Here is an 18,666-nt window from a genome sequence, read left to right on the forward strand (position 1 = left end):
CACCCTATTTCAACCAGGTGACCATGAATGATATCACTCTCCTGAGGATAACACAGAGAGATAAAGAACGGATATTGTTTGAATGCCAGCAAACATACACTGCAATGCTTTGTTATACAATTATTCCCGAGTACGTGTTACTGGCCTGGTTTGGTAAAGTGTCCTACCATGGTGGGTGGAATAAGGCTGCCCTCCCCAGAAACCTTTTGCAAAGGCTTTGGGAGTACATCCAGGAGAGCTGCAAATGCCAGGGCAAATTAATCATTAAACATGCTTGCTTTTAAACCATGTATAGTATTTTAAAAGGTACACTCACCAGAGGTCCCTTCTCCGCCTGGCAGGTCCGGGGGGGACTGCCTCCAGATCCAGGGCAAGAAACAGTTCCTGGCTGTCGGGAAAACCGGTTTCTCTGCTTGCTTGCTGTGAGCTATCTACATCTTCACCATCATCATCTTCCTCGTCCCCAAAACCTGCTTCTGTGTTGCCTCCATCTCCATTGAAGGAGTCAAACAACACAGCTGGGGTCATGGTGGCTGAACCCCCTAAAATGGCATGCAGCTCATCATAGAAGCAGCATGTTTGGGGCTCTGACCCAGAGTGGCCATTTGCCTCTCTGGGTTTCTGGTAGGCTTGCCTCAGCTCCTTAAGTTTCATGCGGCATTGCTTTGGGTCCCTGTTATGGCCTCTGTCCTTCATGCCCTGGGAGATTTTGACAAACGTTTTGGCATTACGAAAACTGCAAAGGAGTTCTGATAGCACGGATTCCTCTCCCCATACAGCGATCAGATCCCATACCTCCCGTTCGGTCCATGCTGGAGCTCTTTTGCGATTCTGGGACTCCATCATGGTCACCTCTGCTGATGAGCTCTGGCCAGCGTGGCAAGCTGCAGGTGACCATGCAAACAGGAAATTAAAATTCAAAAGTTCGCGGGCCTTTTCCTGTCTACCTGGCCAGTGCATTTAAGTTGAGAGTGCTGTCCAGAGCGGTCACAATAGCGCACTCTAGGATAGCTCCCGGAGGCCAATACCATCTAATTGCATCCACTGTACCCCAAATTCAACCCGGCAAGGCCGATTTAAGCGCTAATCTACTTGTCAGAGGTGGATTAAGGAAATCGATTTTAAGAGCCCTTTAAGTCGAAAAAAAGGGCTTCACCGTGTGGACGGGTGCAGGTTTATATCGATTTAACGCTGCTAAATTCGACCTAAACTCCTAATGTAGACCAGGGCTAAGTAACCTTTTCCATACAAACCACACTTTCAGATAACAGAAGGGCTCTTGCTTTAGTAGGATGAGGAAACAATCATTCTAAACCTAACAATTTGCAAATGCTGCTTTAGGTTGAGCCAGCTAGACAATGAAGCAGCAAGCAGTCATTGCTTTATCCTCCTAGAAATCAAGCATGTAATTCTGTGATGCTGAAGACCTCCACGGAATCAGGAGGAAGTCGGAGACATGGCAGTGTTCTCTTGCATCACAGGAATTAGACTTGTTCTTATGCTGGCAAATAAGAAACATGGCAAAGAAGGCTGCCATTAAGGGAAAAAAAGCAGTATAGAGGGTTTTTTTAAGCCTTTTGTACCAGGTGAGTTGAGTGCTCCCATATTAGTGTTGCAGGGTAAAGTGAGAGATTCCTAAAAATCAACATCAGAGACAGCCATGCTCTTCTACTCTCATCTTCCTTACTTTATGTGCCACTGCTATTTAGGTCTTTCCCAAAAAATAATAGTTTGCCCTTCTCAACAGTTTTCATGGAAGGCAGCTCCCCTTAATTATAAGACACCTTGTAAGTTTTGACTTGCTTACTTTACCACAATATTTCCTAAAGTCTTGGCCTTCACTGGTTGCTTGTTGTCATCCAGAACCATCACTGCAAAGTAAAGAAAGAGATCATTTTTTCCCTTGCAAATGGTACTTTTCAGATAGACAAGGACAATTTCTAAAAAGCTTGTCTACCTGGGGAGTTAGTGCAAGGCAAGCCAGGGTGAGAATCTACAATGCACTAACCGGCTAGGTAGACCCTGATACAGAGCACTATGGAACATCTAGTGTGCAGTAACAGAGTCTACACAGGAAGCTAGTACGTAGTAGATTCATACCCTGGCTTGCAGCACACTAATTCACTCAGTCTATAAACCTTAATTTGATGAATGCCCATTTATGTCACACTCAGTTTCGAGCAGGAACAGACAACAAAAGGAATTATAGAATTTCTGGGTACCAAAATAGAGGAGTTAAAGATTGCTATTAGCATCCCCACCACAAATACCCTACGCCTTAAACTAACGACACACAAACTGAGAGGGAGAAGCACCTGGTTTGAATGAAAAAGAACCAACCCCAAACTAAAAATTAAAAGAAAAAAATCTCCAGACAGCGAAATCTGAATCTTCAGTTAAGAAAAGCCCTTTCAGAAGTAGGGCAGTGAGCCCACGAAAAAGAGCCCACAAGAAATATTAGTAAGTGATAACTAAGATTATTAGAGATTGACCTAAAACTCTCTGTTTTTCAAATGCACAAGATCTGTCTCTGATTTGTCAGACTCTGCATAGTGAAACCACCATCCCAACAGGGAAGGATTGTGTTTTTCATACTACAGAGAGGTGAGGTGAAGTGACTTCTGATTTGCCCAAACTCACACAGTGGCATAGCTGGGAACAGAATCCAGAGACCAACTCCAGTGCCCTTTTCAATGGTCCACACAACCTTTGTTACAATCTTCAGTAATTCGGTTATATTTCAATAGAGGACATTTAGGTTTCAATGGACAGAGCCTGGCACCTCCTCTTGGATACAGTCTTTATCTTGGAAATCTATTAGAATCAAATCCTTGCTGCCTGGGAACAAAGGAAGGATGACAAATAACTTGTTGTCCAGGGCTGTGGTACCCTTATCTGTACTAACTACTCAGAGGCATGGCTTATAATAGCTAGAGATACCTCATTAAGAATGGTTGATGCATGTGAACAGCAAGTGGAGGTAGGGAGGAGAGGCATAGTAAGCCTTTTAAATCATAAGCTTTTTGAGTGTGGCCAAGCAGAGGAGGTAACTAACAGATACGGCAATTTCCTGCAATATCCTTAAAAAACCTTATTGAATTAAGTTTATTTGGAGTCCATTATATTAAACACAAAGGTAATGTATTATTGTGAGCCCTGGGAAATGTTATGAACTTCAAAGGACAATGGGCCAGACAAGAATGGACTTTTGGACAGTGTCAAGTGGTTTGCCTGGGGAATCTCAAAGGGGAGGTTGAATGCAGCCTTTCGAAGCAATGCCATGAGGAGGAAATCATTGTCTACTGCTTACCCACTCCCAGAATCTGAAGATCAAAGATCCAAGATATCTAAAGAAAGGACTCACCATTTTATGGGGATGCTTGTTCTGAACTACAGGTGTTTTAAGCACAGGAAAATCCCTTGGCGGGGTTTGAAGGACTGACTCCTACCAGTCTTTGCTGAAGTTGGGGTGATCTCTGTCAAGCTTATTAGCACGCATGTAGACTCTTTTATTGTTTTTAATATTTTCTCTGTAATGCTTTTCACTTGAATAAATGTGCTTGATTAGGAAGAGCTGTGCAGTAATTTATACGTATGGGCAATTATGATGTTTACGGCCTCTGAAAAGAAAGCAAAGAGTAAACGCTGGCCTATTCAGGCAGTCTGGCTTGCCAGGAATAACACAATGTAGGTAGGGAACTACGCAGCCTGGAAAACCCTGACCACGACTGGAGGGAACAAGATGTGGGTCTCTGCCCAAGAGAGGTGACAGCTGAGGAACAGGGAGCCTAAAAGTGGGTGCCCTTGCTGGAGCCCATAGGGGAATACAAGGTTGACCTGACCTGCAACAGTAACATCCAGCTAGGTCTATCCTGCTACAACAACCTTGTACAATATTGGACAATATGAAAGAAAGTTGAGGTGAGAGAGGAGATACCCACATCTGCCAACAGACCTCTGAAGTATCATTGGGCTTACCTAATACACAGACTCCAAGACTGCTGCAATTTGATCTTTGCTGTCTGAAACCACTCCTTCAGAAAGGACAGTGATTTTAACACCTGCATAGCCTGTCACAGACAATGGGTCAGAGGCTTGGCATCAGGACAGATACAGACCCAAGAATTCGAAGGGTTAATTAGACAGTCAAAAGGTAAGCTCAAAAGGTTCTGGGAAGGATGAATAGGAACTCAGAAGTCATCCTGTGCCCTCTATTTGAGGGAGGGCAAGTTTGGGATGCTAACAAGAAGCTTCCATTCTCCTGGGCAATGAATACAAATTCTGTAAACACTATTTGTTTCTTGTACCTGTTCAAGTAACGTAAGAAAATCCATCAAGCTAGACTTGGAGAACTTGGACTCATATAGTAGAAGGAGATAGTCTTACTCATACCACAATTTCAACAACTTACTTTTTTTTGATACATTAGAGTCCTCAGTTTAATATAATTTATTTATCAAGGCGCTAACATCAGTTTTTCATATTAGATTTTGTTTCCTGAAAGCTATGTACTTAGGTTTCCAAGATTTTTAGATTTTTTTTTTTAAAAGAACAGTAGTTTAGGGGTATTCCTGAATTACATGGCTACCAACCTATATTCAGGGTATTTACCGCCCTCAAATTCAGGACTTGCTGTATTTTGTCATAGAATCATAGAATATCAGGGTTGGAAGGGGCCCCTGAAGGTCATCTAGTCCTACCCCCTGCTCGAAGCAGGACCAATTCCCAGTTAAATCATCCCAGCCAGGGCTTTGTCAAGCCTGACCTTAAAAACCTCTAAGGAAGGAGATTCTACCACCTCCCTAGGTAACGCATTCCAGTGTTTCACCACCCTCTTAGTGAAAAAGTTTTTCCTAATATCCAATCTAAACCTCCCCCACTGCAACTTGAGACCATTACTCCTCGTTCTGTCATCTGCTACCATTGAGAACAGTCTAGAGCCATCCTCTTTGGAACCCCCTTTCAGGTAGTTGAAAGCAGCTATCAAATCCCCCCTCATTCTTCTCTTCTGCAGGCTAAACAATCCCAGCTCCCTCAGCCTCTCCTCATAAGTCATGTGTTCTAGACCCCTAATCATTTTTGTTGCCCTTCGCTGGACTCTCTCCAATTTATCCACATCCTTCTTGTAGTGTGGGGCCCAAAACTTCACACAGTACTCCAGATGAGGCCTCACCAATGTCGAATAGAGGGGAACGATCACGTCCCTCGATCTGCTCGCTATGCCCCTACTTATACATCCCAAAATGCCATTGGCTTTCTTGGCAACAAGGGCACACTGCTGACCCATATCCAGCTTCTCGTCCACTGTCACCCCTAGGTCCTTTTCCGCAGAACTGCTGCCTAGCCATTCAGTCCCTAGTCTGTAGCTGTGCATTGGATTCTTCCATCCTAAGTGCAGGACCCTGCACTTATCCTTATTGAACCTCATCAGATTTCTTTTGGCCCAATCCTCCAATTTGTCTAGGTCCTTCTGTATCCTATCCCTCCCCTCCAGCGTATCTACCACTCCTCCCAGTTTAGTATCATCCGCAAATTTGCTGAGAGTGCAATCCACACCATCCTCCAGATCATTTATGAAGATATTGAACAAAACCGGCCCCAGGACCGACCCTTGGGGCACTCCACTTGATACCGGCTGCCAACTAGACATGGAGCCATTGATCACTACCCGTTGAGCCCGACAATCTAGCCAGCTTTCTACCCACCTTATAGTGCATTCATCCAGCCCATACTTCCTTAACTTGCTGACAAGAATACTGTGGGAGACCGTGTCAAAAGCTTTGCTAAAGTCAAGATACAATACATCCACTGCTTTCCCTTCATCCACAGAACCAGTAATCTCATCATAAAAGGCAATTAGATTAGTCAGGCATGACCTTCCCTTGGTGAATCCATGCTGTCTTGGATCAATAACAAACAAACTTATAGACTAAGGGACCAATACCAAATAGCAGGTCAGATCTCAGAAAATGTCAGAGCTAGAAATGAATGAGGTATATTATTAAAAAATTAATTCAGGTTTTAAATTAGTTTTCCAGTAGTATGCAGCATTCATAGCCTGGCCTCGTCACCCAACACTGAATCTTGAATCGTTTACCCCAATGTAAAGCTGGAGTCACTTCACACAATTTACTTTACTCTGTATTTACAATGGTATAACAGGAAAGAATTTGGCCATTTGGGGGGAAAAGGCATTTCTTCCAATTTTACTTCCCCAAATCCAATTTAAATGTATCATGACTTCAGCAACCATTGTCCAGAGAACTACTAATGCAATTTTATACCATCAAAAAGCACACAGCCCATCTTTTATATGGCATAAAACATTTATCTCAAACTAGTAGCTAAAGTAGCAGCAGCTAGAGTCATAACACAACTGAAGTGAGGAAAAGTGAGATAGTAATCAGAAGTGATTTCAAGGTCCTGTATTTCATTAATAGCAGGGTTACAGGATTTGTAAACTTTTCCAGTAAGTGGTCCTGAACCATTTGTTAGAAAGGAAATGTGACTGTTCCCTTACAGAATATACCTGAGCGTGTGACCATTTTGTCGTCCATTTTAAAGTACAGTAGAACCTCAGAGTTATGAACATCTCAGAAATGGAGGTTGTTCACAACTCTGAACAAAACGTTATGGTTGTTCTTTTAAAAGTTTACAACTGAATATTGACTTAATGCAGCTTTGAAACTTTCCTATGCAGAAGCAATATGCTGCTTTCCCTTTATTTTTTTTTAGTAGTTTACATTTAACGTAGTACTGTGCTGTATTTGGGTTTTTTTGGTTTTCTGGTTTGGGTCTCTGCTGCTGCCTGATTGCATACTTCCAGTTCCAAATGAGGTGTCTGGTTAACTGATCAGTTCGTAACTCTGATATTCGTAAGTCTGAGGTTCTACTGTAATTCCCTCTGATCCATTTAGAACAAAGCTTTTAAATACTCTAACATCAGGTTTTGCAGAGTTCATTTAAAATCTCTGTATATGTGCTTCCCACATATTCTTGCTAAGCCTGACTACCAGAGCTTTATGAACAGGTTTCATGCAATTAAATTCTGCAATTGTTCCCTGATTATTAGAGCTGTGGTCAAACTTTAAGCCTTTTCTCTAACTTCCTCTTTCATTCATTGTTTGTCTTCATACAATAACTACTAGTGCCAAAGTCTAGGGCAGCTGAAAAGGTTTTTTTTTTATGTTCATATTCACTTCTACTTGTTAGAAGAAAAGTCAGCCAACCGCTCCTTCCCAAGAATGTGAGCACTCCTCCTGTAGATGGCTTGACCTAAAAAAAAAATCTAATTATGTGTCCTTCTTGAAGTAATTCCTGAACACTCTGGGTCATAATCAGAGGTATAAATCCCATGTATAAAAATATTTTAGAATTCTTAATCTCATGGCTGCGCACTCTGCATGCAAACACCTTCCAAATAACAAAAGCTCTCACTTTTTATGCCCTATGCTGGTTCACAGCCTACAGTTTTGTACAGCTAGAAATAAAAATGCAACACAAGTACTGTTAGGATATAATGACAGGTTTCAGAGTAGCAGCCATAAAAAGGAGTACTTGTGGCACCTTAGAGACTAACAAATTTATTAGAGCATAAGCTTTCATGAGCTATCTGATAAAGTGAGCTGTAGCTCACAAAAGTTTATGCTCTAATGAATTTGTTAGTCTCTAAGGTACCACAAGTACTCCTTTTCTTGTTAGGATATAGATATTCAGGCCTGCCTGTACAGGCCTATACTCTAAGAATTTAGGTGTATTCTTATCACTTAGCTAGTTACGGAGATATAAAAGAAAGAATCAAAATCACTGTCTGCCAGTGTAAAAGCCTTCTCTCACTGTGACAGTCTGAGGCCCTGTTCTTAGGCTAAGATCTTTGGCTAAGCAGGAGAAGCAGCCATAAGCTATTGGGCTGTTAGGAATACAATCCTGTCCTGATAATGCCTATCACCTCCAGAGAAAGGGAAGTGCCTAGAAAATGTAAAAGGAAACTTAGTTTGATAGCATCCTGTCTGGCAAGAACTCACTTATCGATAGCTGGGATGTGAAATCCTCATTTCTGTGTTGTTCTATCATTGTAGTCCCCATTTCCCTATTGTTTGTCTGTATAATCTCTGTCTGGTTCTGTGATTGTTTCTGTCTGCTGTATAATTAATTTTGCTGCGTGTAAACTAATTAACGTGGTGGGATATAATTTGTTAAATAATCATGTTACAATATATTAGGATTGGTTAGTCAAATTTCAGGAAAATGATTGGTTAAGGTATAGCTAAGCAGAACTCAAGTTTTACTATATAGTCTGCAGTCAGTCAGGAAGTAAGGGGGGTGATGGGAACAGGGAATGGGGGTGGGGAAATTGGAATCATGTTTTGCTAAGGGGGGGAATGGGAACAGGGACACAGGTAAGGCTCTGTGGTGTCAGAGCTGGGAAGGAGGACACTGTGGTAGGAAACTGGAATCATGCTTGCTTGAAGTTCACCCCAATAAACATTGAATTTTTTGTAAAATTTGGACTTCGGGTATTGTTGCTCTCTGTTCATGTTTGAAGCTCTGAGCATTTCATAATATCCATTGCTCGTTTGTATGCAGGCATTCCAAACCTTCAGACTCAACAGTACAATGACAACTGCAGTAGCCAATTCCTTGTGCACTTTCAAATCTCACTGTATGCCAGAGAAATTTTGGGTGCACAAGGAATGCGTCAGACTAACAACTGAAAGATGGAAAGGAATTTTTGCTAACAGGGCAGACTGCTAAGGATCTGACCTTGTGAGTTTTTGAGCACTTCCTGAAAAATTCAAGCATCTTCAAGGGATACAGGATAAATTAAAACCCACATGATTAAGTGGTTGCTGTAATTTTAATCGTACTGGATACTGGAGCCTGATTGTAAGAACTGATGCCTCTGCACCTGAAATGGGTCAAAAAGTTGCATGTGTGCATGTGAGAGAGAGAGAGAGAAAATGGCTTTAAGTCAATCCTGAGGGCACTGGGCTGGTTCCAGGGGGCAACATGGAATAGCATCAGGTCTGCTCTAAACTGTGCCAATTGGTAACATACACAATTGGATCTCCTGGATGTGTCAGCTCTGAAATCATGTTTTCTTCCCCAGCCAAACTGGGGAGGAAGGAAAAATAAAGAAATGTTGGTGAGGAACTACTATGTTGACCCAACGTCACATGGACATTCACCCAGTTAAGTAGCCAGTTAAGCCAGAGAGGTGCAAAACTGATGGAGGAGAGGCCAATTTTGGCCCTAGATAACTGCAATCTTAAGGCCCGATCTTGTGAGGTGCTGAGCTCTCACTCAGAAGTGCAAGCAACCTCCTCTCCTTATTGATATACACTGCACACTCTTACCATTGTATCCTGGCACTGGTTTTCCTGCCTGTCCTGGTGGAGGAGTTGTTGAGTTTCCCAAACCAATGCAGGAAGCAGTAATTGCAGACCCAGTTTCTGTTATGTAATAGAAGGAAAATTTGTCAGTTAAGGCTTGTACTTAGTGACATTAAGTACTTAGTGGTGCCAAGCTTTGTTTCTAGTTCAGCACATCAAAAATACATTCCCAGATGAGCAATGAAAGAAAGATTCATATAGAATATGGAATGAATGCAAATTTTCACCACAGAAATCAGAGTGTACCAAAAGGCCACGTTTCCATTCAATAACAGATAATGAAAAAAAAAATCTGTATTGCACTAAGAAAAAAGGAACCTGGAGCTTATTCTGCTGTGGACCTAGGAGAGTCAGAGAACAATAAATTACACATTTGCAAGAAACCTATAGACGATAGGACTGCTACATAAGATTATTTTATATATGTATTTTAAGAGTTGTCCCATCAACCAGAATCAAGAGGAACAATCTCTAGAAAACACACCAGCCTTGTCTTATTATTATTCTTCCTCTCTGTTTAGACTGTCCTAGTGCTTTCTGTGTAAGGTGGTTGCACGTAGCTTTAGTAGGCCAAGCTGACCACACACACCGGCATTCCTCCATTTCACTCCATGAGCTCCCAGGGTGCCATCCTCCCATCCCCCTTTATTTCAGGGATTCCCTGTAACTTACCCCACCCACTCCCTCATGCCTGGGGCTCTATGTGTCCCCATCCCTCCCTCCCCTCCATGCAAATGGCTCTGTGAGCCCTCATCCCCCGTCCATGTCAGAAACTCTGTGATCCCCCCACCCATTTCCCCTCATGGCAGGGACTCTGTGTACACCCTCATTTCCCCTATACCAGGGTCCCCCAAATTACCTCCCACCATGGATTCGGTTTCATTCCCTCCCTTATACCAGTATTCTTCCATTCCAAGAGCTCCCATCCCTCATTTCCTTTTCCTCATCATTTTTATTTCCATCTTTGAGATAAGTAATTCAGGGTGTCAACATGTTAAACTACTGGAAGGATGAGCAGAAATGAGATGGGATGGGATATTGTTATACTGGAAGATATTAATGGGTGCCTTCAACCAGTTTGATTTATAGACAATTGTAGAGAAAGTGGAAGCTGCTGTTGTCCTAAACAGATGGCAGGGGTTCTATGTTCCCCATTTTCCTCCTTTCAGTTTTCCAATTTCCCTTGTATATCAGTACACTGATGCCTAGAATATTCCCTGGAATTGGTCAGATGTGGTATTTAAAATTTATGGTGTTACATACAGACAGAGGAATGCAGTTTTGCAAAGCCTTCGCAAGGTCAACAGAATTCTATTTTGGGGCTGAGAAATTCTATCCCTTGAGATGCTCAGAAAACAGACAAATGCAATATTTCCCAATTTCATAATGCTGGGCAGGAAGACCAGAGAGTAGTCTCGTATGAAGCAATGGATCACTACTTTATCTGGAACTACTGCAAATAGTTCAGGAATATCTATTTTATAACTCCTGGGGTTTTCATGGAGATACCAGTTTGGGAACTATTTGCAGCTACACAGTGAAGAGGAAAGGAAAAATAAAGTAATATAAAAAAATGCCGTAGTAGTAGTATAAAGTAAGTATGACTGTGCTGCAGTCATGAGGTTCTAGATTAAAGCTAGCTCAGTTACAGTCACACAAGTTGCAATCAAATCCCATGTTTCAATGTAGATGTAACTTAAGTTTCTGAAGTTACTAGAAAGAAACTTCCTGGGAGTGCTGCGAGCAGGGGAGTCATTCATTCAGTATTGCCAGCCCCAAGCATTCAACAAATCATGAGTCAAACCCTCAAAAGCATGAGATTTGACAAGCAACACACTGAGGTGTTTTTTCTTTTTACTTGCTTTCTGGCTTGTGAATCTTTAGTGCTCAGATATTCAAGCTTATCTCCACACCCAGGATGGCTAGGAATTTACTTTCACTAAAATGAAAGCTGAGGTTCTGATGTGCTCATATAACTCCAGGGTCTGTGAGGAGGGTTAATGAAAATAATTACAATATTCACAATAAAACTGTGAGGGTTGTCTGTGTTTATAGGAGTATTGCTCTACAGCAGCCTTACTTCCTTCTGGAAGGAAGCTAAGTCTGTATTCTTGCTACAGAGGCTTTTCATGTTGGCAGATTCTTACAAGAGTTAACCAGTCAGTGGTGACAATACAGAAAATTTAATAGGGTCCTTATTCAGTCTACTGGCTTTACCAAGTACGCAGGGCCCAAAATGGGCTGGTGTGTAGTAGTTTTGGCCAGTGACACTGATGGCCTTACTGGAATTTCAACTCATCCATTTTTCAAGCTAAGCAAGCCAGTGCAGAACCAGACATGGCCCTTGAACTTGCCCAGCAAGAGAAGCATGCCAAGTTACGAAAAAAATCCCACCTTAAGGCAGCCGGTCTCAGATGATGGCTGCAGGAGGCAGATAAGAGCTACGCTTAGAAGAGCCACAGAGGTCACAGATAGAACAGGGGAAAGGCAGTGGACGCAGCTGCTGGCAGCTTGAACTGGAACCTCAGGGATCTCCAGTGGGAGGAGGCTGAAATTGGCCTGACCAGGAGCCTTGAGGGTTAAAGGGAAAGTAGAAAAGAGAAAAACAAATGGAGACAACTAACTGAGGGAGAAGAGATTGGGAGAAAGTAAGACTGAGGGTTGCACCTAGGCTGAGAGAAAAATCTGTGTGGGGGCGGGGCAGGCACAGATTCACAGTAGAAAACAGAAAGGGGGGAGAAAATGGTTCAGAGTTATAATGACAAAAGGAGGAAAGAAAGAGTAGAATAAATGATGTGTGAAAACTAGAAAAAACAATAAGGATACAGTTTCAGAGTAACAGCCATGTTAGTCTGTATTCGCAAAAAGAAAAGGAGTACTTGTGGCACCTTAGAGACTAACCAATTTATTTGAGCATAAGCTTTCGTGAGCTACAGCTCACTTCATCGGATGCATACTGTGGAAAATGAAGTGAAGTGAGCTGTAGCTCACGAAAGCTTATGCTCAAATAAATTCCACAGTATGCATCCGATGAAGTGAGCTGTAGCTCACGAAAGCTTATGCTCAAATAAATTGGCTAGTCTCTAAGGTGCCACAAGTACTCCTTTTCTTTTTAAGGATACAGTGTTGCTGTACCTCTGAGCCATAGATTAGATAAAAAAGTGAGGGTTATGGCAAAGATTAATAACATCACAATATGGGCCTATTTCCTTCAGAGAGAGAGAGAGACTCTTATTTTGCAGGCAGAAAAAGGGCAAGGGGTTCCTGCTTCCCTATGATGTAAAAGAAAGGAGCCGCGTCCCATTTAACAACACGTGTGAGGATATTTGCCAGGGTTCTCTTGTAGTAGAAGCAGGGAGGCAGTAGCAGAAGGTAACGGAGCTACAGAAACAGAAACCCTGAAAGATGTTATTCAGCAGGTTTGAAACTGAATCTTCCCCAAAACACTGATATCGGGCTATTATGGACCCTGACCTTTTCTTCCCCATTCATTTTTTTTAAACAGAATGAAGTTATATTGAAAATGAAGGGCAGATACACTTAAATACACCAAATTTCTACATAGTCTGCATTTCCATGGGGTGGGGGGGGGGAAGGAATCAGAAAGCAAGGGGGAGGGGAGAATCTTCCAGCTGATTGCAGGAGTTGCAGGGAGGAGGCTGCCAAACCTACTGCAACAGGTCTGTTGAGAAAGGACTGGTCTACACTACTAAATTATGCCAGCATAACCATGTCATGTAGGAGTGTGAAAAAATTCACACCTTCTAGGCCAGTAGTGGGCCTGCGAACAGTCAATGTAAACAAAAAGAAAAGGAGGCCTTGTGGCACCTTCGAGACTAACCAATTTATTTGAGCATGAGCTGTAGCTCACGAAAGCTTATGCTCAAATAAATTGGTTAGTCTCTCAGGTGCCACAAGTACTCCTTTTCTTTTTGCGAATACAGACTAACATGGCTGCTACTTTGAAACCTGTCAATGTAAACATCGTCTCGCAGCCCGCCAGCAGATTACCCTGATGGGCCACAGGTTGCTCGCCACTGCTGTAGGCAGTCTAGCTATGCCAGCGGAATGGAGTAGTGTAGAGGCAACTAGGCCCACCGAAGAGCCTGCTTAGCTAAAATCATTCAGGGTTGATGTGCTGCTACTGCAGCGGCAGAACTCCTTGAGTCAGCACGAGCACTGTCTACACTAGCAGTCTATGCCAGCATAGCTTTACTGAAATAGACTCTTGCAGTGCAGACATGGCCAAAAGTGGTATGTGGCTTTGGCTTTGAGATCAGAGCTGAGAAGAGGAAATCATAGGCTACAGTCAGTCTCCTTTCAGATGACCTGGACTGATCATTTGTTTGTGGACATCACTTGTCAGTGTATTTAAAATTTAAACTTCTGACAAGCTGATGCCCAACTACCTGCTGCTGCAGTAGGTGGTACTGAGGAAAAAGCTCCCCTTCCAAACACCACTCTTCAGCCTGTTAACATTCTCCCTGTGAGGTCCTCCAGCTTATCCTCTCTGCTTCAGTATACTCCGAACAACTGCTACTGTATACAGTTCCTTTCTCTCGTGCCTCCTGTTCCCTTAGATGAGGTCACATTCACTGCTGAGGAGTCAGGTGCAACTCCATTAACTTCAGCTTAGACCAGTGATGGATATAGGCCCAGGCACCAAACAAATGTGTGTGGGGGGGGGAGATGACACAGGAGGAAAGTAGGAGGATAGCCATAGGCAGCTAGGAACTTAGGGCTGGGAAATCCAGGGCCCCAGACAGTATCCCACCCTTATAACACAACAGCCATCACAAATCTCCTTTTAGGGCAACCTGGGCCTCCTCCATTCCCCCGCATCTTCAGGAAACCTGGGGTTTGTTCCAGAAGAGAGGATTCAGCATTTACCCACCTAAGCAAAGGACTTTGTGAGAGTCAGATTAGCTCTGCTGACATCATCCCAATGCAGCCAAGAGAGCCACAAACATAATGACCCCTGCTATGATAATGGTGGAAAACCTCCCCACACCCATGTTGGATTCCCAAATCAGGGAGGACATGTAGGACTGATCTAGGTTGCAGGAAGAATATACTCAGTGTCAGGTCTGGGACTGGGAAGCGGGGAAGAGTCTGGTCATGGAGATTCTGGAAAATTCTTGATTTTAGAACTTATTTTGTCTTTATTCTACTCCTAGAAGTTGGCATGAGACTGCTAAACTCAGTTCACATGGGCTGCAAAGTAGCTGTGTCACTGAAAATTGTTATGGTATCTATCAACCTAAGCCACATTTGAACTTGTAACAATCAGACATCGCCAAAAGGCTGAATGTCTCATTATGAGTTTTATGAAACCATCCAATACATGACTTTATCGCTGTTTTAATGCGATGTTCTGGATGTGACAGTCTGTAATTCAGCAAACCAATTTATATTTCTTACTCACAACACTGTCAAGTACAGAAATATTAATAAATTCTACCATTAGTATCATTGTAGACAGCAGTTTGTGAACTCCAGCCAATTTCTGTTTATACACAAGTTGACAGGAATAGGGAATGCCTTTGACAAGGCAAATTACTACAGCTGCAAAGCAATGATTCTGTCAAAAAAATGGAATGAGCATAGAACATTACAGTAACCTAATCCACAGATATGATTAGTGTGCACTAGGAACTGACATAAATTTGTCACTGCAGTCCTCCTGTTCAAAGGTCTTGGAGAGAGGGGAGATTTGTGAAGTTTTCAAGGATAAGTTAGGATCCACTTGGTGCTTTTTATGCACTATCTACAGAACTAACAATGTGAACTAAAAGTGAACCATGCTATTATATTGATTTATATTTCTGCACTTACTTGCTACACAATAAAAAATATAAAAAGACTGAACTGTGTTCCATCTCTTCTAAATAAGGAATATATATTTCTAATACAGAAAATATGCAATTTCAGTAGCAGCTACTTTGTGATACTGTCTTGATAGTTACAACCATGAATGTAACATTTTTAGTATCTACCCTACCACAGAGTCAAATGCTGGTCCCTGATGTGCATACATGGTTCACATGAGACAGTGGGAACCTAACAAACAGCCCTGTATCTTGGCCCAATTAGCCCTGTATCCTGTCTTTCAACAGTGGCCAGTGCCAAAGGGAATGAAGACAACAGCAAGTTTGCACATGACACTAAACTGGGAGGAGAGGTAGATAAGCTGGGATAGGATACAGAGGGACCTAGACAGATTAGAGGATTGGGCCAAAAGAAATCTGATGCGGTTCAACAAGGACAAGTGCAGAGTCCTGCACTTAGGATGGAAGAATCCCATGCACTGCTACAGACTAGGGACCGAATGGCTAGGCAGCAGTTCTGCAGAAAAGGACCTAAGGGTTACAGTGGACGAGAAGCTGGATATGAGTCAACAGTGTGCCCTTGTTGCCAAGAAGGCCAATGGCATTTGGGGCTGTATAAGTAGGGACATTGCCAGCAGATCGAGGGATGTGATCATTCCCCTCTATTCGACATTGGTGAGGCCTCACCTGGAGTACTGTGTCCAGTTTTGGGCCCCACACTTCAAGAAGGATGTGGATAAATTGGAGAGAGTCCGGCGAAGCGCAACAAAAATGATTAGGGGACTGGAACACATGAGTTATGAGGAGAGGCTGAGGGAGCTGGGATTGTTTATCCTGCAGAAGAGAAGAATGAGGGGGGATTTGGTAGCTGCTTTCAACTACCTGAAAGGGGGTTCCAAAGAGGATGGATTTAGACTGTTCTCAGTGGTACCAGATGACAGAGCAAGGAATAATGGTCTCAAGTTGCAGTGCGGGAGGTTTAGATTTGATATTAGGAAAAACTTTTTCACCAGGAGGGTGGTGAAGCACTGGAATGTGTTACCTAGGGAGATGGTGGAATCTCCTTCCTTTGAGGTTTTTAAGATCAGGCTTCACAAAGCTCTGCTGGGATGATTTAGTTGGGGATTGGTTCTGCTTTGTGCAGGGGGTTGGACTATATGACCTCCTGAGGTCCCTTCCAACCCTGATATTCTATGATTCTAAGGCAACTATTATCCAGTCCCAGCTTCTAGAAGTCAGAGGTTTAAAAAGACAGACCATGAGGCTGTTTTCCTTGACTATTTTGGCTAATAGCCTTTGATGGATCTAACCCCCATAAACCTATCTACTTTTTTGAACCCAGTTATACTTTTGGCCTTCACAACATCCCCTCGCAACTAGTTTCATGGATTGCCTATATATTGTGTAAAGAACTTTCTGTGTGTTTGTTTTAAACTTGCTGGCTATTAAATTAATTGGGTGACATCTGGTTCTTGTGTTATGTTAAGGGATAAACAACACGTCTGTATTCACTGTCTCGACATCATTCATGATTGTACACCCCTATAACCTCCCCCCTTAATTATATCTTTCCTAAAATGAATAGCCCCAGTCTTTTTAATCTCTCCTCATGAGGAAGCTGTTTCATACCCCTCATCATTTTTGTTATCTTTCTCTGCACCTTTTCCAATTCTAACATATATTTTTTGAGATGGAACAACCAGATCTCCACACAGTATTCAAGGTGTGGGCGTAACATGCATTTATATAGTGATATTGCAATAGTTACAGTCTTATTATCTATCCCTTTCCTAATGGTACCTCACATTATTAGCTTTTTTGACGGCTGCCGCACATTGAGATGTTTTCAGAGAATTATCCACAGTGACTCCAAGATCTCTTTCTTGAGTGGTAGCAGCTGATGTAGACCCCATCATTTTGTATGTGTAACTGAGATTATTTTTTCCAATATACATAACTTTTGTATTCATCAACATTGAATTACACCTGTCATTTTTTTGCCCTCTCACACAATTTTGTGAGATATCTTTGTCACTTCTCACAGTCAGCTTTGGACTTATCTTGACTACTGTTGATTCATTTGCAAATGTTGCTACCTCACAGTTTACCCCTTTTTCCAGAGAACTGATGAATATAGTGAATGGCACAGGTTCCAATACAGATCCTTGGGCAATCTCAGTATTTACCACTTTCCACTGTTCCTTTATTCCTACTCTTTGTTTCCTTTTAACCAGTTATTGATCCATGAGAGGACTTTCCCTCTTATCCCATGATTGCCTACTTTCCTTATGAGCTTTTCGTGAGGGACCTTGTCAAAGGCTTTCTGAAAGTACACTATACCCAATGGATCGCTCTTGTCCACATGCTTGCTGACATTCTTAAAGAATTCTAATACATTGGGGAGGCATGATTTCCCTTTACAAAAACTGTACTGACTCTTTCCCACCATATTGTGTTCATGTCTGTGATAATTCTGTTCTTTATTATAATTTCAACCAATTTGCCTTGTACTAAAATTAGGGTTACTGGCCTATATAATTGCCAGGATCACCTCTGTAGGCTTTAAAAAAAAAAAACATCAGTGTTACATTAGCTATCCTCATTAGCTATTAGTCATCTACTACAGAGGCTGATTTAAGTGACAGGTTACATACCACAGTTTGTAGTTCTGTAATTTCATATTTGAGTTTCTTCAGAATTCTTAAGTGAATACCATCTGATCCTAGGGACTTATTACAGTTTAATTTATCAATCTGTTCCAAAACCAATTTTTTCACATAACGTAAAGTCAACCTGTGGAACTCCTTGCCAGAGGATGTTGTGAAGGCCAAGACTATAACAGGGTTGAAAAAATAACTAGGTAAGTTCATGAAAGACATGTCCATCAATGGCTATTAGCCAGGATTGGCAGGGATGGTTTTCCTAGCCCCTGTTTGCCAGAAACTGGGAATGGGCGACAGGAGATGGATCACCTGTCTGTTCATTCCCTTTCAGGCACCTGGCATACTGGCGGACAGGATACTGGGCTAGACAGACCTTTGGTCTGACCCAGTATGGCCATTCTTACGTTAACCTCCTCTATTGACACTTCAATCTTGCACAGTTCCTCAGACCTGTCACCTAAAAGAATGGTTCAGGTGTGGGAATCTCCCTCACATCCTCTGCAGTGACAACCGATGCAAAGTATTCATGTAGAGCTTGTCTACGCTATCACTTTTGTCAGTACAACTTATGTCACACAGGAGTGTGAAAAAACACACCCCTGTACAACGTAAGTTACACCAATGGAAGCACCGGGGTGGACAGCGCTATGTCAGTGGGAGATCTTCTCCTGCCAACATAACTACCGCTGCTCATGGAGGAGGTTTTATTATGTGAAAAGGAGAGCGCTCTCACATCGGCATAGAGAGGCTACATGAGCGACCTTACACAGCACAGCTGCATTG

At 42.4% G+C, this 18,666-nt stretch overlaps 1 protein-coding gene across 5 annotated transcripts in view; it reads right to left on the reverse strand.

The window, feature by feature from the left end:
- The window catches only part of ACSS3 (acyl-CoA synthetase short chain family member 3), a 138,410-nt gene that overhangs the window by 34,859 nt on the left and 84,885 nt on the right, over positions 1 to 18,666 (reverse strand). For all 5 annotated transcript variants that reach the window (XR_012156729.1, XM_073327638.1, XM_073327637.1 and 2 more), the window contains 2 exons: positions 9,357 to 9,452; positions 1,808 to 1,871 (listed from right to left, as the gene is read on the reverse strand). Coding sequence is in view for 4 of the 5 variants with exons in the window: in XM_073327638.1 (XP_073183739.1) it covers positions 1,808 to 1,871; positions 9,357 to 9,452 (160 nt within the window). In the remaining variant the exon portion in view is untranslated. The remainder of the gene's footprint in view (positions 1 to 1,807; positions 1,872 to 9,356; positions 9,453 to 18,666) is intronic.

Source organism: Lepidochelys kempii, chromosome 1 (genome assembly GCF_965140265.1).
Source record: "Lepidochelys kempii isolate rLepKem1 chromosome 1, rLepKem1.hap2, whole genome shotgun sequence".
NCBI classification, from domain to species: domain Eukaryota; kingdom Metazoa; phylum Chordata; order Testudines; family Cheloniidae; genus Lepidochelys; species Lepidochelys kempii.